At 43.3% G+C, this 25,156-nt stretch overlaps 1 protein-coding gene across 2 annotated transcripts in view; it reads right to left on the reverse strand.

Annotated features, from left to right (window-relative positions):
- slc7a11 (solute carrier family 7 member 11) overlaps positions 1–25,156 on the reverse strand; it is a 59,931-nt gene that overhangs the window by 32,381 nt on the left and 2,394 nt on the right. For both annotated transcript variants that reach the window (XM_061725909.1, XM_061725908.1), the window contains exons 2-6: positions 20,033–20,159; positions 10,978–11,093; positions 9,306–9,431; positions 3,881–3,980; positions 1,841–1,885 (exon numbers count right to left, since the gene is read on the reverse strand). In XM_061725909.1, coding sequence (XP_061581893.1) covers positions 1,841–1,885; positions 3,881–3,980; positions 9,306–9,431; positions 10,978–11,093; positions 20,033–20,159 — 514 coding nt within the window. The remainder of the gene's footprint in view (positions 1–1,840; positions 1,886–3,880; positions 3,981–9,305; positions 9,432–10,977; positions 11,094–20,032; positions 20,160–25,156) is intronic.

The raw sequence follows: 25,156 nt of genomic DNA on the forward strand, positions 1-25,156 counted from the left end.
TTTTTTTTTATAATATTTTTATAACTGGCTACTATGGACTAAAATGGTTGTGCTCAATGCTTAATATAATATTCAAGTAAGGAAATCTTGGTGGAAAGTGGTGCTTTGTCATTATTAAAAGTAGGTCAATATCAACTTCATTAAGTTTGTAAAATGCATGGTTTCAAAATGAACTTGCATTCAAAATAATATTTCTTTATCTGAATATTATATTTAACATTCACAATTACTAAATCTGGAGACAAATAATACATAATTCATATGTAAACTAGATATATTCAAATGTATAATACAAATGTATTATATTTACATAAGTCTTCGTCTTTGAGTGCAAAATACATTTTGAAAACCCCCACATTTTCAAATTGTGCGGCCCTCTCCATACAGTCCTTTTGCAGATGTGGCCCCCGGCCGAATCTAGTTGAATACCCCTGCTGTAGAGTGAGGTAAAATAACCGAGTCAAATGCCATGTCTTGTCTGACCTGACCTGGTCAAATAAACATGATTCTGATTCTGATTCTGATTCTGATCATGCAGTGATACCAGTATTTCCCCTTTTGTGCTTGTCCTTTTGCAAAAGCCATCAGCACAGAAAGGAACAAGAAAGAAGAATGCGCCATAAGAAGACAGAGAAGAAGAAACAAGTAAACGTGGCAAGAACGGGGGCGTTTCCTGCGTTTCTGTTTGTTTTTTAGCACACGTGCAGGGGGAGTGACTGAGATTCCATCATGGGGGGTGGTAGTCTAGTGGCTACAGAGGTGGGCTTGGGTCTGGAGGACCCAGGTTAAAGCCCTGAAGATGGCAACCAAGATGAACCACCTTGGGCCCCTGAGCAAGGCCTTAACCCTAATTGCTCCATGGTGTGTGTCACTCAGATGTAAGTCGCTTTGGATAAAAGCGTCTGCTAAATGACAGTAGTAGCAGCAGTAGATTTAAATGATTAAACCTGAAGATGCACTTAAAGCAACATGCTTCTGGTCCAAGTGGTTCAAAAGAGTGGTGTCACATGACCTATGGGCATAACGTATCTTCCAACAAGTTCACCACCCAATCAGCTATGGCCCCCAACCAGGTTATCTGACTACAGGTACATTTTTTGTCCCACAAAGGTTCCTGAAGGCCTCTTTTTCAGGGCTAGTCCTGGTAATGGAGACGCACACCAAATACCTGGAACCCCCACTAGTGGAAACACACTATGTGGGTACATATTACATCTTCCATTCCAAACACTTCCCAAAAATTCAAAGAAGCACAGAGTGACCCACAGAAACCTTCTATCACAGCTGTTTCCTGCTCACGAGGCATTAAAGTGACTGATATTAAGAGTTAAGCAGGTAATGTAATGGCTCCTCTTCCAAAAACAGCTGAGTCGTCACACACAGCTCGACTTAACTCACTGCATCTTTAATCACAAAAAACAGTTCATTGACCACCTTCTTTTTTCACTGTGCTGCTATTAAAGTTACTTGGATCGTTCATGTTTCATATGGTGGTAATTAGAAGAGCAGGGTTACAGCTGTGCCATGTCCTGGATTCATCAGGATAAAGGAAACGTGTAGGAGGAACTGAGCTCCATTCACCATGCTCAGCAGACTGTATTAATATATTCAACTTTTAGATAACAATGAGATGAAACACCCAGAGTCAGAAAATATATCCTGGCATATTTTCACATTGTTGATCAATGAAAACAGATGCCATCATTTCCCCAATCTTTGATCGCAGTTCTCCCATGCTGTTGCTCCCAGCTGAGGCTGTTTGCTAAAGAATAGCTTTGATTACTCTCTGTCTTTATGTTATCTTTATATTTGATCAAAACAGCCGAGACATTCAACTTACTTCTCAGGGTTGTCTATCTCCTCTGTCACAAAGTTCAGGTAGAACCTGCAAGAGCAAAGAGACAAACGCAACAGTTCACAGGCGACAGAAGGGCTTTTCGCTAATGACATTCATAATTATCAATATTTAACAACTTTCTCTCCAATCTTACTAACTGTCAAATACAGGGTAAAAATTACATCTTAATTCTATCATTAATTATGCCCCACATGACTACCAAGAACCAATTAATATTCTGCCTCAGCCGTTTATGTTATTTTTAGCTATTTAATATTAATTGGGGGTAGCGTTTGTTAATTATGTTCAAACTTTAAAATATGCAATTTTTATACTTTACCCAACTTCTCACCTCATGTGTTAATTCTCAATAATTTGTAACGTTTAACAAACTGTTTAGATTAAAGTTAACAAATAAAAATGATCAGTTGATCCATCACAGAGTCATGGATTCAGTTAATTTCATATAGCCTCAATAATTAGTTCATATTTGTCATATTTGTCCAAGTATCTGTTATTTTATTTTTTTACTTTCAGACAATGGTAATCGAATTGTGACTGTTGCATCATTTTAATCATTTCCTCTGTGAGTCTGAACACGCCAAAGTCATATGTGGCACCTGATCCCCACATTTAAAGTGCATCAGAAATACACTCAGTTGTACTGTTTTTTTGGTCAGTACTCACAGTTAATCCTGGTGGGGTTTTCTGCAGCATCATTGTGTACATAACAAAATCACTGTAACGTTTGTTTAATAGTTATAGCTGATGACTGCTGGATCAACGGTGACATTCTAACATCAAGTGTAAACGTCACATATCGATACTATTCAAAATGGCAGCATAGTCGGAGTATAAAAAGTAATCTGCATATCGTGGCTGTTTGACATGAACTTGTATGAAGCCCATAATTCTTAGCCTTTCTGCAGGGGAAGAGAAAATCAATGACATTATAGAACCACATTTCCGATATATTTTTCCGATCCAGTTGTTTGGAATGCCCGTGAAATAAACAGTTAACTTCTAAACTAAAGTAAAAATACCCTTTTAGCATTTGTGAGTATGCAATTTGCTTTTTAAACATAAAAATATACATTCAGTAAACAACAGAGAAGATCTCACTTGTGGCTCTAAATAAGAGATGACCCAGAGATGATTTTTTCATAGACTTTCCCGGTCCCTGTGCTGTTTCTGTCCAACGTTGAACCAAGTACATAGAGCAGCCGTTTCTTGACATCTGTCTCATTTTGGCTTTTTATGTGTGTGTGTTGGAAAACACAAATGTCAAAAATTTTAATATTTCAAATTCTAAAATGTCATCTCCTGTCTTTTAATCAAGTCAAACAGTGTTGGATTATCTCGCGTCCCATCATGCTCCCTGTGTACTTGGAACCACTCACTGCTCTCTGGGTGAGCAATGTTCCAATGCAGTATGTTTGAGGCTACACAAGGAAGTTTAAATGAGTTTTTGGAGTGAGATTTCCTTTTTGTTGGAGACGATTTGTGATAGCACTGACAGCAGAGTAAGCGTAGTCCCATCTGATGCTTGTAAGCATTTAAAGAACGAGAAGTTGTTGCCTTTAGTGGTCTATCCACCACCTCAGCAAACTGTTCACATCCCATTCCTCTTCTTTTGTGTAGTTTTAATGAGTTTTCAAAAGTTGTTTCAATTTGTTTTATTTTACACTTGCTTTCAAATTGGCCACAGTATTGCTTATTTGGAAACATTTATGCCTGAATCAAGTGTCACACCTGAATCAAACTTTAACCCTTAAGGAGCCATGGGATACAGGTGTCACACTGTCGTTAAACACTCCTAGTTCCTAAAACATGTAGTCCACACCTTCTGTGTCATGCACCCCATATTTTATCTTCAGTGAGAAATGGGTCAGGGATTTTCTGTTCATTCATGTTTTTGGCTTTTTAAATGATGTCACCGTCCACTTCACTTGACACCAGGATTCCAGTGGAGGGTCAAGAGTCGACTGCATTTGTGTTTATGCTTAATTTTGTGTACGAGTATGTGTGCATGATCATACATACCACCCAGAGTATGCATACATCCCAGAGTAAAAAGCCAGTGGCATACCAGACAACTCCATATTGCTAAGATCAAAGGCATTCTTAAAGTTTTTGGTCTCTCCTGCAAACACAAACACAGATAATCTTAAACACGGATGCACACTGATGAGGAATGGGAAGCAGCATCATTCTTTCAAAATGAGGAGGGATTGTTGCAGCCCTGCAATGATCTGTGCAGACAGCTCTACTCAAGATCAGGAACAAGTCTGGTCCCAATTGTAACAATAACAATAACACTTCAGTAAAACAAAATAACATGGAAATTCAGCTTTAGCTGTAAACTTATTTATGAACAACAACTTCTCCTAGAAAAAGATAATGCTTAGCTGAATGCTGAACACCAGAAACTGTTTGTGAGCATCCTTGAGAGAAAACCGCAGAAGCAGCAGAAGATTGTTCCTGGCTTCATCTCTTTGTGTCAGCGTCTTTTGCTGAAACTGTAACTTTCTTTGTTGTTTGTTTGAAATGATGCTTAAGTCGGGGCTAATAATAAATACGATGCAATCTGTAAATGAGTTTTATTCAGCTGTGTTAAGATCAAGTGGCTATTATGCTTGTATTCATACACTCTTGGATATGGGTAGGTAATTAATCTGTTTAAGTTAATGAATTTATCTACACTAATAACCCAGTCTCATTGAAATAGTCAACAGCAATGAACAGGTGAAAGTCAAACAGTAATAAAATAAATACAAGGAAAGAAAGTTTTTAGTCAATTAATTTGAATCACACATTAACACTTGCAGTTGTGCAGAATTTAACACAGATAAGTGCTGGGCTCTAACGTTGTATGTTGGGAGACTGTAATGAGCCCTCGCAGCTACATCTCTGTTCATGGACTCTCTCTGCCAACCCAGTCACCCTCCATCTTTTCTCCACATACCCTGGTTTGCTTGGATAATGCTAAATGCCTGAATTTCCACAGCTAAATGAAAAACCCTCAAAAGCCCACCAAATCCTGATGAAGTCAGTCTCCCAGATGAAGTGGATGATCTTCTGAACCGTCAAACGTCAGGGTCTGGGTTGTGGTTGAGGCTAGGTCAGTTTTCTGGAGTCAGTAAGTTGGATGCATGATAAATGAACAGGTATGGGAAACTACATTTGAAAAGGACATTATCAAGGATATCTGCAAAGCAGCAGAGCCGACTGAAGGACAAACCATGAAACGGTCTCGGAGCATATGGAGACGTGCTGGAATAAGTCTAATTTGAAACCTGGCGGACATGCTGTGCCCTTCTTTCAAATGCTAACACAGTTCCCTGATGTCTCGATGAAATGTCTGTGTAATATCTCAGCTTTGTGCTTTGTGCACTTTACTTTGCTTCCAGCTGGGCAGAGCAGGAAAAGAGAAAACAGACAGAGAGAATGAAGAACAGAGATAGTAGAGACACAGACTACGTTTACATGCAGTCAAAATTTGGGTTATTGCTAATATTCTGGTTACTGAAACATTCGGAATATTCCGTTTACATGCGTGAGCAAACAGGGTTATCCCTGTATACATGTTAATTAATCATTCGGGAATATCTTGATCAAACCAGCGACGCGCGGATAACGTGATGACGCAATTCCCATCATTTCCACTTCTTCTTCCTGTATCCAAATTCAAAACAAATGCTGCTTCGCGCAACTTTTCGCTCACCTTCTTTTAAATATCGCTATCCCGGTACTTTCTACCGTCTACAAATGTCAAAATGTTCATATCCTTCATTAAATTTATAAAGTGATTAGTCTCCTCCTCAATCCAAAAGTGTAGCGTGGTCTTGTGTTTCTCCATGTTTATAAGAACTTCCTGGACTCAAAAGACCAGGATTCCTTGTGAACAGAGCATGCGCAGAAAACAAATTCATGTTCTGTTTGATCGGGATATTCCATTTGGCGTTTACATGACCAAATATTCGGGTTTTAAAATGAGTAACCCATGGGTCATATTCAGGTTTTTAAAAACCGGAATATGAGCAAATTCGGGTTATCAAAGTGGTTATTGGTGTTTACATGGCTATGCAAATTCGGGTTATTGCCAATATTCGGGTTTTAAAAGGGTTATTGACTGCATGTAAACGCAGTCACAGACACAATGGCTAATTGGTGCACTATGCACCAGTTGGTGCACTGGTGACTATTTAAGCAGATGTAGACAGCAGACACTGAGGTGGTCAGAGGGGGGGGACTGCAGATCAAGATCTCAGCAGGCATCTACAAGACATCCATACAAACAGGTAGAAGCAAGCAGTGGGATGATTAGAGGGGAGGACTGCAGGTCAGCATGCAGCTTCTGAAGCTCTGGCCTGCAAACATGCACAACAGAGAAAAGAAGGGTGGGGCAATGACGCTTATGAGATACTTGGAGTGGAAGAGCTGTAGCGCTGCATCCACTTCAGGTTTGCTGTACGTTTACGCCAGTCAGTGCTTTTTAGTGTGGACGCAGAGAGCTAAACATCTCCTGCTGTGACTGGAGCAGAGAGCGGCTGCTGCTGGAGGACTCAGAGTGCCTTGGTATGGGGGAGGGGCCCACAGCAGCATGAGCTGCTCGCTGGGAAGAGTAAGAATGTAGCAAGCCTTCAAGTTACGGTCTTCAAGGTCTTCAAAGACACCTCAAGGGAGTTACTAGATTTGTTGCAAGTCGCTTTTTTGAAAAAAAGTTGCAAAAGGGTCTGGAAACTTGCTAAATATAGGGACAGAGATGCTCAGTGGCAACACAGCTACTCCTCACCTTACAAAAACTGTAATTGTTCACATTGAAACGTGTTGATATAATGAATAAATAAATGATGACATTTTGTTAAAAATAAATGAAAATTTTTTTTATAATTTCCACTCGATCATTTGGAAGTTAGTGCATCATGACATCACTATTTTCATCCCTGAGTGGTTCAAGTCAGTGGTCTGCCTCAGCTCTCTTATCATGACATTATTGGGACTAAGTACACTGGCTCTTCGGCACATTTTTAACCATTTACGCCCGGCCTAATCTCAGGCTTATGTTCTTATATGGTATTTGTCCACTGTACTGGGGGATCCAGGGTATAACAAGTTTTAAACCAGTAACAGCGACTATGGGCCATGACACATCATCTGGGATCCTGCACCTTTGGAGCGGAAGAAAAACAGAGAATACTGCGGTACCAAACAAACGATAAATTACCTATTTTTGTTCCTTGTTCTGCCATTGGAGCATATCAATATGGGATGTGTTGTTTTTAGTTGCACCATAACAATTCAAGTCAAATTCAAAGCTGTAATGAAAACTATAATGATCAGAAGCCCACTACTTGTTGATCTGAGGGAGCGCCCTGGCAGGTAGGGGGTTAAAAGTTCTTTAAAATAACTAGGGGCTTGGTTATTTAGGAGCTTAAAAGTCAGCAATAGAATTTTTCAAGTCAATGCGATATTGGACAGGAAGCCATTAAAGGGACGACAGAATTGGAGTGATATGTTCAAGTTTTCTTGAGGCAGTGATCGGACCAGCAGCGGCATTTTGTACCAATTGAAGGTGGAGTGATGATTGAGAAATACCGTCAACAGCGCCCCCTAGAAAACTTCATGCCTCAAGCCTCACAATACGGTTTGACGTACATGCACGAAAATCGGTACACACCTGTATCATGTCGCAACTTAAAGAAAAGTCTCTTGGCGCCATGGCCAAAACCGAACAGGAAGTCAGCCATTTTGAATTAATTGTGTAATATTGGCACAATTTATGCCATTTCTTCGGCCGTTAATGTGTCATACAACAGCTTTACCGTGTCAACGACAGACGCCAAAAAGCGCGCCCCCCCTTCATCTGATCGGTCCATATTTGATAGTTCCTACTTTCTGCCATAACTTTTGAATGGTTTGACATAAAGACTTGTGGGTGGTGTTATCGGACTCTGTATTGAGTACTTGACCTTCATTGGCCTGAACTAGCCCCTTCTTCTGATTGGTTGATATGTGATAGTTCCTATTTTCTGCAATAACGTTTGAATGGTTTGACATAAAGACTCGTGGGTGGTGTCATCGGACATGGTTTTGAGTCGTTAATCATAATTGGTGCAAATTGGCTCCACCCCTTCTTCTGATTGGTCGATATTTCATAGTTCCTATTTTCTGTGCTTTTCCACTACAGGCCGAGGCGGGTGGAGCCGTGCTAAGCAGATACTTTTTGTGTACCAAGGCTGCTGAGTTTCTAAGCGTGCCGAGCCGGCCCTATATCTGACGTCATCACCCTACACGCCACCGATTGGTCGGGGGGTGGGGCCGTCAGACGTTTGGTGGCCATGAGTATGAGGGCCCGTTCATTTCTGCTTGCAGCTTTAGTTATAATTATTATTTTATATTTATTTTCAAAACACCACACACAATCTAGGAGCCCAAGGCTTGGGGCCTCTTCTTAAGACCTCACTGTTGAACTCACTTGTATTTTTTTTATTCAAAGATTTAAAACAAAGTTGATGCTAATTTACCTGTTTGTTCTCCTTTTTTCCGAGAGAATGAGAATTGATAAGAGAATCGATAAATAATCGAATCATTAAACAGAATTGAAAGTGGAATCGGAATTGGCAAAATCTTATCAATTCCCATCCCTAGTAGTGATATCTTGTCATGGTGCACCCTTGACTGGTGCTTAGAGTCTGATGAATTGGATCTGGAGTTCCAAATAAGGTAGAGCTCTCATGCACCGCAGTATGAGGAACAGTCTGATTATCAATGGGAAGGCCAACAGCAGAAGAAAGTAATGACGACAGGGGAGTTAGGGGGGTTACTTCCAATAATGACAGGGATACCAGAGGAGATGTCTTTCGGACAGTAGAGGGGGCTATTGAGTGAAATATAATTATGTTGTGGTAGAGTGCATCATAGAGGAAGAGGGAAGAGCCTGTGTGTGATAGAGGTGGGTGTGCTATCAGTCAGTCACATGGGTATTGCACAACGTATTGCAGATTTGTTTTTAAGATGTGGGTGCCTAGTTTGTTGGGATGGATGCCGTCAGACTTAAAAAAGGACTGGCAATTCCAAAACAAATTCAAATTGTCAATAAAGCCTACACTGTGTGCCTTGCAGAGAGACTGCAGCCAAGTGTGCAAGTAGAGGACTCTGCTGAACTTTTCAGACCCACAGCCGTGACAAGCTGACACACTGTGAAACACTTGATGCAACCTCAGCTGTGAGCAGCTGTATTTCACAGACTCCAAGGCTTCAAGGTCATATTTACAGTGCACGTGGCAGTGTGAAACAAAGGAAGGCATGATCATTGTTGCAGCTGAACACTGCGTGAAGCCATGAAGTGTTCTTGAGTAACGATTACATGGACGGAGCAATGAATGCCCTCCTGACTTGGGGGGCTACAGACTTTGGAGCGCTACTACAAGGGGATGTTAGACATAGTTATGATGATGAGTCTTACCTTGAAAGAGCAGGTACAGCCCTGGTACTATGATGATGATGATGGCCAGCAGTTTGCTGAGGGTGAGGACATTTTGAATTCTGGCTGTCCACGTAACACTCATGCTGTTCAGATACATGACACTAGCTGGAGGGAGAGAGAGATGGAGGTGGGGGGGGAGGGGAGAGATAGAGAGATGGAAAAAGAGAGGAGAGGAGACGAGGAGAGATGGAAAAAGAGAGGGAGGGAGAGACAGAGGGAGAGGGGGAGAGTTGGAAAAAGAGAGGGAGAGAGAGAGTGAGAGAAGGGGACAGAGAGAGGGGGAGAGATGGAAATAGAGAGGGAGGGAGAGGGGTAGAGAGAGAGAGGGAGGAAGAGAGTGATGGAGAGATGGAAAAAGAGAGGGAAGGAGGGATGGAAAGATGGAAACAGAAAGGGAGGTAGTTGAAAGTTGGTAGTTGAGAGAGAGAGAGAGAGGAGGGACATGGCGAGAGTGAGAGAAAGAGAGGGATTGAGTGACGGAGACATGGAAAAAAAGAGGGAGGGAGGGATGGAGAGTGGGAGAGATAGAGAGAGAGAAAGAGGAGAGAGTTATGGAGAGATGGAAAAAGAGAGGGAGTCAGAGGGGGAGAAAGAGGGAGCAGGAGCGAGACAGAAGAGAGAGAGAGAGGCAGAGAAAGAAATGGGAGAGAAAGAGAGACAGATAAAGACAGAGAGGGAGAGAGAGACAGAGGCAGAGACAGCGGGGGAGAGAGAGCTGTCAGTGGTGGTGAATATCAGGTTTTCTGTAGTTTTTTTTAAGTACAATATTGACGCTGTTCATTTCTGAGTTGCACTTCAATCTTAATCTCTGATGAAAACCCTTCAAGAATCAGTTATTAAACAGCAGTCATTGCAAACACTGAAACACTGAAATTCAAACACGCTCGACATCACCTGCATGCCTGTAAACAAAGCTCCCACCGGGAAATTGGACATGAAGATATTTCATCTTTTTAAATGTTTTTATCTACCATTGTGCCTCACTGAGCACGTCACACAACCTCTCAGAGAATAGGGAGTCACGAGCGGGGGGACAACTACCTGTGACCATGTTTACTAGGATCCATTATTGAAATAAACCTCGGTGGTGCTTCTTGCAGGCCCCTCCAGTCATGAAGCCCTCAAATACTCTGCTGAAACAACCAAACTGAGGCCATGGACCGCAAGTTTAAAGAAATCTAATCAAGCAGCAGTAATTTATGAGTGTTTGTTAAAATAGGAGATTCTTCCGGATTATTTCAGTATCTATAGTACCTCGTGGCATGGCTGTAGTACACATATTCACATATTCACATTCCCCGCCAGTACTATGATGGTCCTTAACTTGATTACATCTCCTCATACACTAAAAAAAGCTTGAGTGGGTTTTAGATTGCTCTGAAAATCGTCGATGGCTGCTGCAATGCTACTTGTTACCGTTTTCCACTCTGTTTTTTTATTTTTGGACGACAGACTTGGTAAGATAACGATAGCACTGGATCTTTCTGCCTTTTCATGCTGCGTTCCTCCTCATCCTCCTCTACCTCAGCTTGCATATTTCCTTGCATTTATTTCCAGTCATTTACATTCCAAGCCAAGATTAAAGGAGATGGTCTCATCCTGAGATACTGTCACACTGATGCTGTAACAAAGAAATAATCTTCTTACGTACTTAGGCCGATGGCCGTGGCCAGTTTGACAGCCATGGTGGGGGTTTCGCATGACATGAACAGTGGCTCCAGGATGTACTGCCCAAAGGCCAGAGAGATGACTGCCATCGCTGTAGGCCTGCAGGACACAAGACACTAACATCAGTTTTCACCATTAACTTGTGGAAAAGTAATCCCAGACAAGCCTATTCGGAGAATATAACACAGTTCATCGCCAGCTTTACAACACACACCAAGAGAGATGACGTAGAACAACAGACACCCAGAAGCACATAATAAGTTCAAAAATATGAATATTACAAGAAATAAAAGGTTAAATAGCCACACTAGGCCTTTCGTGGTTTATTCCTGGTTTTATTTGTTATTAAAAGTTAGGAAACTTTCTTACAAGGCAATAAACCACCAAAGCGCTTCACTGATCTCAGAGGAGCTCTTAAACACTTCCAACATTTGTTTTCTATTGCAGCCGACTGTACTTTTGGTCACTGATATGACCAGAAAATCTGTATTGTACAGCTTGGTTGTGGAGTAATTGCCTCTCATGATAAGATTATTTCTTAGTCCAACTGCAATACAGTAGTTTGTGCTTTAAAGTCCAAAAGGCAACACTTTTTAATCTTTTGTCAGCGCAAAAGATTAAGTATTTGGCAGCATCTCCGCTGCGCTCACACAGTCAACAAACAAATGGAGTTTTCAGTTCAGAATATTGTTCAAGAAAATGTTTGGAAACAAGGCAATAAATAAATGAATAAATAAAAAGAGAAAGAATGAAAATATCTGCAATAGTAGATATTTTTCACGTACAATGATTAAGTGGCTGAATTCCTATTTTCATTTTTTTTTGTTTTATACAAGGCTGACAGGTTTTTGTTTTTTATAGTTACACAAAAAGCATGACTCATTTAAGTGACTTGCTGGTAATAAATAAGAGTTCATGTACCAGGTTTAGCTTTGAAAGGTTATATAAGCTTACTCCCAGTCTAAAAAGGCTAAACGTTGATGAGAGAAATAAACCTGCATGATTGTATTTCTTTTTTTTTTTAATGTCTGCATATATATTAATGGTTTTTTACCAAGTTTGGTAAAAACCTAAAGCATATATGCATTTTAATATATAATCAATTAAATATAGAACATATAATGTTTTTTTTTTGTTCTTTGTTATAATACTATAAACATATGTAGGGGGGTGAGGGGTGGCATCCGCTGCTAGTCTGAAATGAGAAAAACACAGGGAAACGCACAACGGGCACACAAGCCTTTGAAATCTGTAGGAGAGAAAACAAACAAACAGACACGAGAACAGGCAGAGACACAAACAGGAACCATTTCAGGTCTTTGAAACTGAATCAAGACTAGGCTACTGTGATTATCTGTCCCCCAAAATTGTAGGTGAGTATGTAGGTGAGTGAGCAGGTGTGTATGTCTGTGTAACTGTGTGTGCAAAGTGAAAACAAGGTTTTACCTGAACTGTAACTATAGTGGAGGAGGGAGGCCACAACCCCGCAACCCGAGAGACCAGAAGCCGACAAGGAAGAAACCCGAACCCAGACCACCAGCAGCCCCACGGAGGACCAGAAGAGGGAGAGGAGGAAACCCCCCACCAGTAAGCCCCACCCCCTCCCAGTGGCGACAGGAGGGAAGCCCCGGGCGGAGTCCCCATGACAACGGGAGGAGGCAGCCAGGAAACCCATGATGATGGACCAGGACCAGCCGAGCACCAGCCACCCGGCATGGGCCGATCATGCAGCCAGGAGGTCCACACCTCCAGGCCCATTACCCCCATCCGGCGAGAGGCCAGCCTGCTCGTAGAGACGGAGCCACCTCGACCGTCCACGCTGGCGGCTCACTAACAAAGACATGGACAATCATTCTCTCAACACACCCATCCCCCTCCGGAGGCCCGGCACTGTCTAATGAGACTTTTGTAAACTAACAACAATATCTTTAAAATGAGTTCTGAAAGATTCAGGTAGCCAGTGCGGAGATTAACTACCTGTCAATTCCTGTGGTGTAATAAGAACTTTATTTCTTGATTTCATCAGCTTTCAGTGTGAAACATTTTAGGGAGACTTGAAAGAAGCATTACAGCAATCCAATCTGTTTGTAATAAAAACAAATATCCACTCTTGTCTCAGTGAGGGGGTTAAGAGTGAAGCATCTCTTTAATTTTTACCTTGGTTTAGTTAATTTAGTTTCTGCGTGAAAGATTTGATGGGACTCTCAAAAATGGTGTCCTCAAGGAGATGCAGCATTTGCGTAGTTATGTGCATCATCCACATAACTACACGCATGGGCTGGATGTGAAGTCTTTAAAAGACGGAGATGTCTTTGTTATCAAATGCTGCACTGAAACCAAGCAGAAGTAAAACTGATAATCTCTTCACGGCCACATTGAGTCTCATATTGTTTACAGTCTCTGTGCTCTGATTGCTTTGAAATCCAGATTGGAATTTTTCAAAGATACTTCCTATCCCCATATATCTAGGACCCCCCCTGAGCAGCAATGTCTAACTGATCTATCTGCAGCCATGACGCAGAAGATATGAGTGAGTAAATAATATCAGATGGCCAGCTTCCTAAACTTCCTAAACTTCTTGTTTGTAGATATAAGTCGCTTCGGATAAAAGCGTCTGCTACATGACAGTAGTAGCAGCAGTCAAACTCTTCCCATTATAATATCTTTGTGTGTTGGATTGTGTGCTGGGTGGCTATAAGGAAGGCTTCAATAAGAATGGAATACTGTTCCCACACTCTGATCTGATGCCTCACCAGTATAACTTTCTTCATTTCCCACAGCAGCCACTGAAGCACTGTAGATGAGGAAATCTCTCTTGGTCTCTCTCATTCTTGTTTTAATTCTCTGTCTTTGCATCTGTTCCTTTCCCATGGTTTGCAATCCCACTGGCAGGACAACCAGCATCAAACTGAGCAGCTCAGGATGGCTACCAGACTGTTTGTACTACTTGGCTTGGCAGTGTACACATACAGCTGCAAAGGGAGATTTTTTTTCACACCTCTCTAGTTTAATCTTAGTGTGTGTGGTTACTGGCTAACAAGCTTTGAATTTTACTGGTGTGGAGGACGTTTGTCAACAAGCTTACAGATACAGTATAACATATATTGTGGAAAACACAATATATGCAACTGATAGTGTGGTCACTGAGTCTTAGCTTTCAATTTTTCACAAACTGCATAATTTTGCTGAAAAGTTAGTAGAAGGAAAGATACATATGATATTGTCTTTTTAAGTCTGTCCTTCAGTCCCTCCATCACTGCTCTGGTGGTTTACTCTTGCTCATTATATTTGACGTTGTGAAGTTGTGAGAGCAGGTCAAATGGAATAAATGTTAAAAAAACAAAAGGATTTAACAAGTCAGGGTAAAACCATCAACCATTTTGCTGGATGCTCCTTTTCATTCCTGACACTCCTCAGCTTCAGGCGTTGTGGCATTAATATGGTGCTAAGCTACCAATAAGTAAACGATTAGTGGTCTACCATCATTACATCCAAAACAAATGGACAAAACACATGGGCTTGATAAAGTTAGAACATTTTCCCTTTGAGTAGTGACTGCCCATTCTCTTCAGGCTTTGAAGATGGCTGTTATAAGTTTAGGGATTCAAAAGGGCTGAAATGTTGAATACCTCTGTAGAAAGCTATGCAGATTTATTTGGCTCATTTTATGTAAAATATATAGTAATGTATCAAAATATCTGCATTGTTTACCATAAAAGCAGCTGTCATCAACATCCTTTTCATTGTACATTAACCCGAACATATGTGATACTCATAGACTGTATAAAACAATAAATTAAGCATTAGGTCATGTGACCCATTGGTTTCTGAAGGTCAATTTTGAAGTCCGTTTTTCAGCCATGGTGCTTGGAAAACCGACGACCGAGGACCTTTGTGTTCATAGACGCTGGGTGAATACAAATGGTTGTTTGCTTCGCTAAGCTGGATAGGATGATGATTTAGGATGAAGAAGTGGTAACAGCTAGCCACTGACTGAGCCAACTCATTCAATCAAATTAGAAATAAATGTAAGTCTTTATATAAATTCTCCTAACGTGCTGTACAAAAATTCATCACTCCAGAGTTATCATGGATGTGTTCTCACTCACTCACTCACTCACTCACTCACTCACTCACTCACTCACTCACTCACTCACTCACTCACTCACTCACTCACTCACTCACTCACTCACTCACTCACTCACTCACTCACTCATCTTCTTCTGCTTTATCCGTTCCCGGGTCGCGGGGGCAGCAGCGTAAGCAGGGATGCCCAGACTTCCTTCACCCCAGACACCTCCTCCAGCTCTTCCGGGGGGAGTCCGAGGTGTTCCCAGGCCAGCCGAGAGACATAGTCTCTCCAGCGTGTCCTGGGTCTTCCGCGGGGTCTCCTCCCGGTGGGACATGCCTGGAACACCTCCCTAGGGAGGCGTCCAGGAGGCATCCGGTACAAATGCCCAAGCCACCTCAGCTGATTCCTCTCAATGTGAAGGAGCAGCGGCTCGACTCCGAGCTCCTCCCGGGTGACCGAACTCCTCACCCTATCTCAAAGGGAGCGTCCAGCCACCCTGCGGAGGAAACTCATCTCGGCCGCTTGTATCCGCGATCTTGTCCTTTCGGTCACTACCCAAAGTTCATGACCATAGGTGAGGGTAGGTGCGTAGATTGACCGAATCGAGAGCTTCGCCTTTCGGCTCAGCTCCCTCTTCACCGCGACGGTCCGGAACATCGACCGCATAACTGCGGACGCTGCACCAATCCGTCTGTCAATCTCACGCTCCATCGTTCCCTCACTCCTGAACAAGATCCTGAAATACTTGAACTCCTCCACCTGAGGCAGGACTTCTCCACCCACCCGGAGAAGGCATGCCACCCTTTTCCGATAGAGAACCATGGCCTCGGATTTGGAGGTGCTGATTCTCATCTCTGCCGCGTTGCACTCGGCCTCAAACCGCCCCAGCACATGCTGAAGGTCCCGGTCCGAAGAAGCCAACAGGACAACATCATCCGCAAAAAGCAGAGATGAAATCCTGTGGTTCCCAAACCGGATCTCCTCCGGCCCCTGGCTGCGCCTAGAAATCCTGTCCATACAAATTATGAACAGGACCGGTGACAAAGGGCAGCCCTGCTGGACTCCAACATGCACCAGGAACAAGTCTGATCTACTGCAATGCGAACCAAACTCCTGCTCCGATCATACAGAGACCGGACAGCCCTTAATAGAGGGCCCCGGACTCCATACTCACTGAGTGCCCCCCACAGAATGGCACGAGGGACACGGTCAAATGCCTTCTCCAGATCCACAAAGCACATGTAGACTGGTTGGGCAAATTCCCATGAACCCTCGAGCACCCTGCGGAGGGTATAGAGCTGGTCCAGTGTTCCACGACCGGGACGAAAACTGCATTGTTCCTCCTGAATCCGAGGTTCAACTATCGGCCGCAATCTCCTCTCCAGTACCCTGGCGTAGACTTTCCCGGGGAGGCTGAGAAGTGTGATCCCCTATAGTTGGAACACACTCTCCGGTCCCCCTTTTTAAACAGAGGGACCACCACCCCGGTTTACCACTCCAGCGGTACTGTCCCCTTCCTCCATGCAATGTCGCAGAGGCGTGTCAACCAAGACAGCCCTACGACATCCAGAGACTTGAGGTACTCAGGGCGAATCTCATCCACCCCCGGTGCCCTGCCACTGAGGAGCTTACGAACTACCTCAGTGACCTCGGCTTGGGTGATGGATGAGCCTGCCCCAGAGTCCTCACCCTCTGCTTCCACAGTGGAAGGCATGTCAGTCGGGTTGAGGAGATCCTCGAAGTATTCCTTCCACCGTCCGACGATGTCCCCAGTCGAGGTCAACAGCTCCACACCCGCACCGTAAACGGTGCCGGCAGAGTACTGCTTCCCCCTTATGAGGCACCGAACGGTCCTCCAGAATTTCCTCAAGGCCGACCGAAAGTCTTCCTCCATGGCCTCCCCGAACTCCTCCCAGATCCGAGTTTTTGCCTCCAGGACTGCCCGAGCCGCGGCTCGCTTGGCCTGCCGGTACCTATCTACTGTGTCAGGAGTCCCACCGGCCAACATAGCCCGGTAGGACTCCTTCTTCAGTCTGACGGCATCCTGTACTTCCGGTGTCCACCACCGGGTTCTAGGATTGCCGCCACGACAGGCACCGGAGACCTTGCGTCCACAACTTCGAACCGCCGCGTCGACAATGGCAGAGAACATGGTCCACTCGGACTCAATGTCCCCCGCCTCCCCCGGGATTAGAAAGAAGCTCCCTCGGAGGTGGGAGTTGAAGATGTCCCTGATGTCCCTGACAGAGGGCTCAGCCAGACGTTCCCAACAGACCCTCACATTTGGGTCTGCCCGGTCTGTCCAACCTCCTCCTCCGCCAGCGCATCCAACTCACCACCAGGTGGCGATCAGTTGACACCTCAGCCCCTCTCTTCACCCGAGTGTCCAAGACATGCGGCCGAAGGCCAGATGAAATGACAACAAAGTCGATCATTGACCTCCGGCCTAGGGTGTCCTGGTGCCACGTGCACTGATGGACACCCTTATGCTTGAACATGGTGTTCGTTATGGACAAACTGTGGCTAGCACAGAAGTCCAACAACAAAACACTGCTCGGGTTCAGATCGGGGAGGCCGTTCCTCCCAATTACTCCTCTCCAGGTATCACTGTCATTGCCCACATGAGCGTTGAAGCCCCCAGTAGAACAATGGAGTCCCCAGTTGGAGCACTATCAAGTACTCCTCCCAGGGACTCCAAGAAGGCTGGGTACTCCCCACTGCTGTTCGGCCCGTAGGCACAAACAACAGTGAGAGACCTTTTCCCGACCCGAAGGCGCAGGGAAGCGACCCTCTCGTTCACCGGGGTGAACTCCAACACATGGCGACTGAGCTGAGGGGCTATAAACAAGCCCACACCAGCCCGCCGCCTCTCACCCTGGGCAACTCCAGAGTAGTGGAGGGTCCAGCCCCTTTCAAGGAGCTGGGTTCCAGAGCCCAAGCTATGTGTGGAGGTGAGCCCGACTATCTCTAGCTGGTATCTCCCAACCTCACGCATAAGCTCCGGCTCCTTCCTCCCCAGCGAGGTGACATTCCATGTCCCCACTGTGAGGGTTTTGGTCCGGGGATCGGGTGGTCGAGGCACCCCGCCACGACTGCTACCCAGTCCACAATGCACCGGCCTCTCACGGACCTTCCTGCGGGTGTTGGGCCTACAGTTTCGGGCTGAGCCCGGCCGGGTCCCACGGGCAAAGACCCGGCCACCAGGCGCTCGCCAGCGAGCCCTAACCCCAGGCCTGGCCCGTCACCCAGGACCTGTTTGCCATGGGAGTCCCTACCAGGGGCGTAAGTGCCCCCGACAACATAGCTCCTAGGATCACTCGGGCACACAAACCCCACTACCACAGTAAGGTGGCGGTTCAAGGAGGCGCTCATGGATGTGTTATCAAACGATTTTGAAATTCTGTTCTTTTGAAACAGACTGTAAATATGTTTATTTCTGCTGAAATAATTGGACATTTTAACATGGAGGTCAATGGAGATGGACTCGTCTTTTGAGCCTCTAGCGGCCAGTCGTGTAACAACAACCAATCCACATGAGACTGGCAGTTAGATGGTTGGTGCTTGCTGCTACTGAACAGTGGAGAAAGCCCTGTTTCCAGCTAATAATCATCACATGACCCAGAGTAGCTGCTTCAATGCTCACCACAGTACACAAAGCCGTGAGTGCTACCTTGTGGACTTACATTCACAAGCCGATGACTAAACCCTTATAAAACAAAATAGCAGGGGCACGGTGGCGCAGCTGGTAGTGCAGCCGTCTGCCAAAAGGGTCCTGGGTTCAATTCCCACCAGGGACGCTGTGGCCATGTTAAGTTTCCCCTTGACTTCAGCGCCCACACCCTGGGTGGGGTTGGCGAAAGGGCCTTTCTGTGTGGAGTTTGCATGTTCTACCCTCACAAAAACATGCACACAGTCCTGGGCTATACATTGTCCCCTTTGCCCAGCCGGGTCGCTGGATGGGGTGGAATAACCTTCCAAGTGCTACGTCCGGCCGGAGAAACCCCACCCTGTCTGGTCAAAAGAAGCGGCCTGCTCACTCCTCAGGTTAAGAAGGAGACCTGAGCTCAGTGTAGGACATCCCGGGGGTTGGTAGAGGATGGCAATGCCCAGGAATGACTTAGGTAGGAGCACGGGGTGGTAAAAATGGGAAAAAATCGTCGATAAAAAATTTTTTTTTGAAAAACTCGGTAACTTGGTAACAAACTACAGATAGTACACTGTAGTACACATACTACTACACTATATATATATATATATATATATATATATATATATATATATATATATATATATATATATATATATATATATATATCCATCTTTGTCTGCTTATCCGGAGCTGGGTTGTGAGGGCAGAAGTCTGAACAGTGATGACCAGATTTCCCTCACCCTAGACACTTCCTCCAGCTCTTCCGGGGGGGTCCCGAGGCGTTCCCAGGCCAGCCGAGAGACATAGTCTCTCCAGCGTGTCCTGGGCCTTCCCCAGGGTCTCCTCTCAGTGGGACATGCCTGGAACACCTTTCTAGGGAGGCGTCAAGGAGGCATCCGGTAAAGATGCCCAAGCCAACTCAGCTGACTCTGAGCTCCGCCCAAGTGACTGAGCTTCTCACCCTATCCTTTCGGTCATATAAAGGTATATATATATGTGTGTGTGTGTACATATGTATGTTCAAGAGCCTGCTGTATGATTTATACTACATTAACCTCTTGCACCCAAAAAAGGTAAAAAATTCAAATACATCAAATTGAGTTGTCACAGTAAAATTATTAACTTTCAATACAACGTATTATTGTCCTTGGCTACACCTCAGCTAAATAAGAACCATATTTTAGTTTTGGTTTCTATCCATCCCTTATGTATACACACACACAAATGGTGCTAGTTGTTGATATAACATTTTTGATTCTTCCACTTTCTATTTAAAGAGTTGATTAAAAAGACTTGAGTGAAGGAGGCAAGCATTACCTTATTGCAATGAGATCAGCCCAGAGTCTAACGAAAGCCACTTGAGGTCCAAATGCCTCCAATATATATGTGTAGTGTCCTCCAGACTTCTTAATACAAGTCCCCAACTCCGCATAAGACAGGGCTCCTGTAGGGATGAAGGTCATATATTAGTTCTGACTGCAGCAATGATGTACATACAGAAAAGCAGCTATTCAACTGTCAGCCACATCTATAGAAAACTACAGTCCTTTGCTAGACCCCAAGTCCCATGATCACCACAACATATTGCTGTGGAAGCCTTTCTGGGATTGAGTCCATAACTTTAGAACATGAGACTTAGGTGCTCAAACCATAAAGGGGACCTATTATGAAACACACGTTTTTTCTTACTTTAACATATATAAAGTGGTCTCCCCTCAGCCTGCCAACTCCTCAGAAGGAGGAAAGCAACCAAATTCTGCAGCGTCTGTACAGCCGCCCCCAGATGAGCCATCCAGTGTGATGTGGCTTCTACGAGCCGTTCAGATTCTGCTCTGTCGTTACATAATGACGGGAGCGATGCGTGAAACCACGCCCACAACTAACTCTGGTCGGAACAAAAACAACAACTCCGCCGGCCGGAGCTTCAGCCGTTTTCTACACGTCATATCATAGCCTCCCCGCCCACTCAGAATCCCGCATGGATAATGAGGTTAGAGACTGGGATGCTAAAGACATGGCTCAGAGGCTGAATTTCTAATTTATTTAGCAAAAAAAATCAAAAGGTGGTTTTTAAGACATTCAAGGCCTGTTTAAAATAGGTATTAGATGCCATAAAAGGTCCCCTTTAATTACAATTTTAACCACAGGAATTAAAGAAAGTTGGGAAGGGACTAAGGGAGGATATTTAGAGATGCTCTGAGTTTTCATTACAGGATGACAACCAAAGGATTCAAGGATACTACTGCAATATACTGCTATCTTATAGTATGTGCATGGCAATGTTTTAACACTGTTTCCTCAGGACCGGTAGTTAAACTGTGACTGTTTGAGATTACTGTATATATTAATTCAATATGTCCCCATTTGTATTGTTGCAATGAATGCAATCACTGACAAGATTATTATAAAGCTTCTGTGAATCTATATAAACGTAATATATGAGCTGGTTAAAGGAAGGCTGCTGAGGTTTAGAGATGAGGAAAGAGCACTGTTCACATTCACAGCCATGACTGTGACTAAGACAACAAAAGCTCTATGGTTTAGGCCTTTTGAATGTTAGTAGGTAGTGTGACATGTGCTTTAAAACACAATTGCCTTTCTGAGTAAAAAATGAAAGAGGTTGTACAGTTGAAGAGAGTCTCAGAAGATGACAGTGTGAAAAACTGTTCATTGTTACTATTTTCTGTTGAAGGACCATACAGGATCAAACTTAACCTGTTGCGTTCTCTTAATGTTTTACCCTAATGAATAATAGACATTTAATACTGAGGAATGTTAATTGCCATCATTGATGCGCGGGTCGATCCCCCAAAGTTTTCTGCCAACCCAACGGCAATCTGTAACATATTGTTAGATAAAATCAGCCATTGTTGAGAAATGTCTTAAATAATCAGAACATTCCAACAAATCAAACATGACTTAAAGCTGAATTAATAGTAATAAATACGAACAGAGAAGACCATCTAGGATGCTTGGCCACACTAAAGCTGCAAGGGGCGAAGGGATTTTTTTTTCCTGCACTGGGAATAGTCCTGCACTGTCCTGACCAAACATCAAACATAAGGCCAACAAATGAAATGTAGCCCAGATATCATCTTGATTTTCTATCTCCTGAAATGTTTCTATCTGTGTATCTTTTAGTTTTCAATTCCTCCATTTTCAACTGTTCCCTAACCATTTCCATCACTTGCCTCATGTCATGCACACATGGGCCTGCATGGAAGACTGCTTCTGCATCTCATTGTCAATCAGCCAACAATGTCCTAGTATTTATGAATAAAATAGCTTTTGCATTTTTTATGTTAATAAATTGTGTTTAAATATTGATTAAGTGCAATAATTATTCAAACCCAGACCCAAAAATCATACATATTTTTGTCTGACTCTTAACCACAGGTGATCGCAGTCTACGGCTCGGCTCGGCTCAGCCCGCACATCACTGGTGGCCACATAGGTATTAAGGGTAAGGAACATCAGAGAAGTAGAACACGTTATGATAAACATACTATTGTTCTTGTTGTTGTAAGGGTTTGCTGTCTTCATACCAGCTGCCATCTTTGATTTTCAACTGGCCTACAATCCTATTACTAATTTTTCTAAGCAAACAAAATAGAATAGCATTAAGATGATGAACCTGATTCCTCACCAATTCCAGAAAGCAAAAATCTGAAATCTTCCTATAAGCCCCTCTAACGCCAGACAAAGAACCTCACTGCTGTCTAGATATGTTGAATTGAAGCTCACAATTTGCTCATTAGTAACCTCAAAATTCATCATATGTCATTATTTAAAAGTTGGTTTTATTTTCAGAAATTTCTTCCAGATGAGCGGGGCCCTGTCCCCTTTAGGAATGCTGTATTACACACTGGGCTAATCCCCAAATGTTTACGATGTCTGGCTACACCCCTGACTGGATCACCAATTACCCCTATATAAAAGCAAAAGGCGAACGCAAGGCTTTACAAGAATTTACTGTGGGTGTGAGATTGATTGCAATGGCTCTTGACCAGGCTGTGGAATGTGACATGTAGGAAATTATAATGTGTTGCTGACACACCTGGTACAACATGGGAAAACATAACAGTCTTAAAGGAGTTATATCATGTTTTATTATGTGTTTTGGGAAAAATACTACAAAGATGAAATGAAAACTTCATTTTCAAACAAAATATCTATAATATTAATGCATTTTATTTATAGGCACCTTTCATGACACCTAAGGTCACTGTCACAAATAGTACCAGTGAAATAATGTAACAGGTTAAAAGGCAATAGGAAAGTTAAAATCACATGTAGTTTCACTAAACCCTGGACTCTACTGTCAGTCCACTCTGAAAAACAGTAACAAGAATATGTTGGTTTGACTCTCAGCCATCTAGGTCATGATAATTCTCCAAGGCTTGAATCAAGGAGGCTGGAATTGTTTTTCTTGGATCTTGGAGACGTTTTGTCTTCCACTCATAGGGCTTCATCAGCCGTATGCTGTGACTCTGAAATTGGATGGGCAAAGTTGAATTCAGCCTCAGCTAATCAGAAAGACCCTCTGGGACTATGGGTGAAACAGCTTCAAACACCCCCCCCCCCCAAAAAAAAAAAGCATGCAAGCCTTTGAAAGTCACCAACAGGCAACTGGATTTCCTGTTCGGGACCTCTGACTTCTGCATTTTAATGCAGTACCGAGAACCTTTTTTTGGTTAAAATATCAGTTTCAATGTCAGTTAAATAATGTTTCATTATTTTTAGGGTGTTCTGTTTTGTTCTTGTGGTTTCTCATCCCTACTACTGGGAAGAATCATCTTGGTTATCCGTTGCAGCATTTGCATGTCCCGTTACAGCAGCAGTGTGGCGAATGCCTCTGAGGGACACTCTGAGCTTAAAACAGCAACTATTTGTGAAAAGTAAAAAGGGACTTTACCAAGCAACTGCAAATCTTTTCATTTGCTATTTTTCATTTAGTAAAATATTGAATCAGTACTTGCAGAGCCAGATTTGCTGATTTATTATGTAAACTATGTGACCTACATAACTGCTGCTGATGAGCTCTGACTACACACTTTTTGAGGTTCAGCGAGTGCAGCATGAGTTGAAGACTTGAAATCAGAGGTGGAGCTAAAGATAGCTTTGGGGATACTGAAGATTCTCCTCTAAACCCTGTTTCATAAAAGTACCCTACATGCGTGAACGTGCATAACTTGTTTTCAGGCAGAGGCTGCACAAAACGCAGCAACGTAAAGTTACGTAAGACCTAACATTTGCTTCACAGAACAGAAAACAAAAAGAAGAATTTTCTTTTCATTTTCTTTAATAATACAACCTCTTTTAACATTATGTACAAACATACTGACATGCAATGCCTCTGTTACACTGCACCCACCTTCCAAGAGCATAACGTGGCTTCTTTGACTTATACAAAAAAAAATGAAAAAAATGATGATTACTATTTTACTCTATTACAAAATAAGTTGTCTCTAGGTGCTTTCCAGAGACCCAGACCATGACCCCGAGCAAAATGATAAGAGCATAAATAAGTATTATACTTAAAGATATCAGAAATTGATTGATTAGACTCAAAGGAGGGTGTTCCATGATCCAAGATGGGGTGGGAGCGGGAAATGGAAAGGAAAAAAGTTTCTTTTTAGGTGCCCATGACACATTAACATATTGTTCCTAGGTCACAGAATAAACAAGTAGGACCTGCAGGAGAATGCTGGGATTAGATTTTGCTGGATGTTATACAGAAAAAGTGTCTTTGAATGTCTAAGGAGCTCAGAGCACACATACTAAGATGGAGCTGCCTGCGATATGTACAGGAGAGGTACGTCTACATGTGTCTAAATGTGTCTAAATGTGTGTTAACATCTGCATGAGGGTTAACATCTGTGGAAGGGGTTAACCGACGGGACGTTTGCTGCTGGATACACGATGGACTCCTGGAAGATGTGGAGGATCGTGTGTTTGATGTTGAAGATGTCTACATAATTGGATTTCTGATAACAGGATTTCTGTTTTTTGGAGCTGGCTGTTACCTGTCATATGAACAAATTTGGAAAACTTGGACAGCTATTCTGGCCCTTTCAAGGCTGCTTGACGTTTCTGAAGGGATAGGCTATGCCGCCAACACTCATTGTGTGAGCAAAATCCCAAACTGGACATGATTCTTGAACAGAATCGCAGGCTAGCTGCAATTTTTGAAGTCATGGGCAGGATGTAAAATACCTTGGAGTAGTTGGAAGCTCAGCGGGAATTGACCACAAATTCGGCTGTTTGGAGTTGCCATGGAGATGAACCAGAGACTTTAAGGGAGATGGAAAATGACTGGAGTTGGCCTGACCCAAATACAATAGTTGATACTACAATCTGACCACGATGGGCGGCTTGGCAGTCCGGTTTAGTTACAATGTTAGTTACAATGTCTCTGGATGTATGTAGACAAGACGCTCT

This window comes from Cololabis saira, chromosome 7 (genome assembly GCF_033807715.1).
Source record: "Cololabis saira isolate AMF1-May2022 chromosome 7, fColSai1.1, whole genome shotgun sequence".
Classification (NCBI taxonomy): domain Eukaryota; kingdom Metazoa; phylum Chordata; class Actinopteri; order Beloniformes; family Belonidae; genus Cololabis; species Cololabis saira.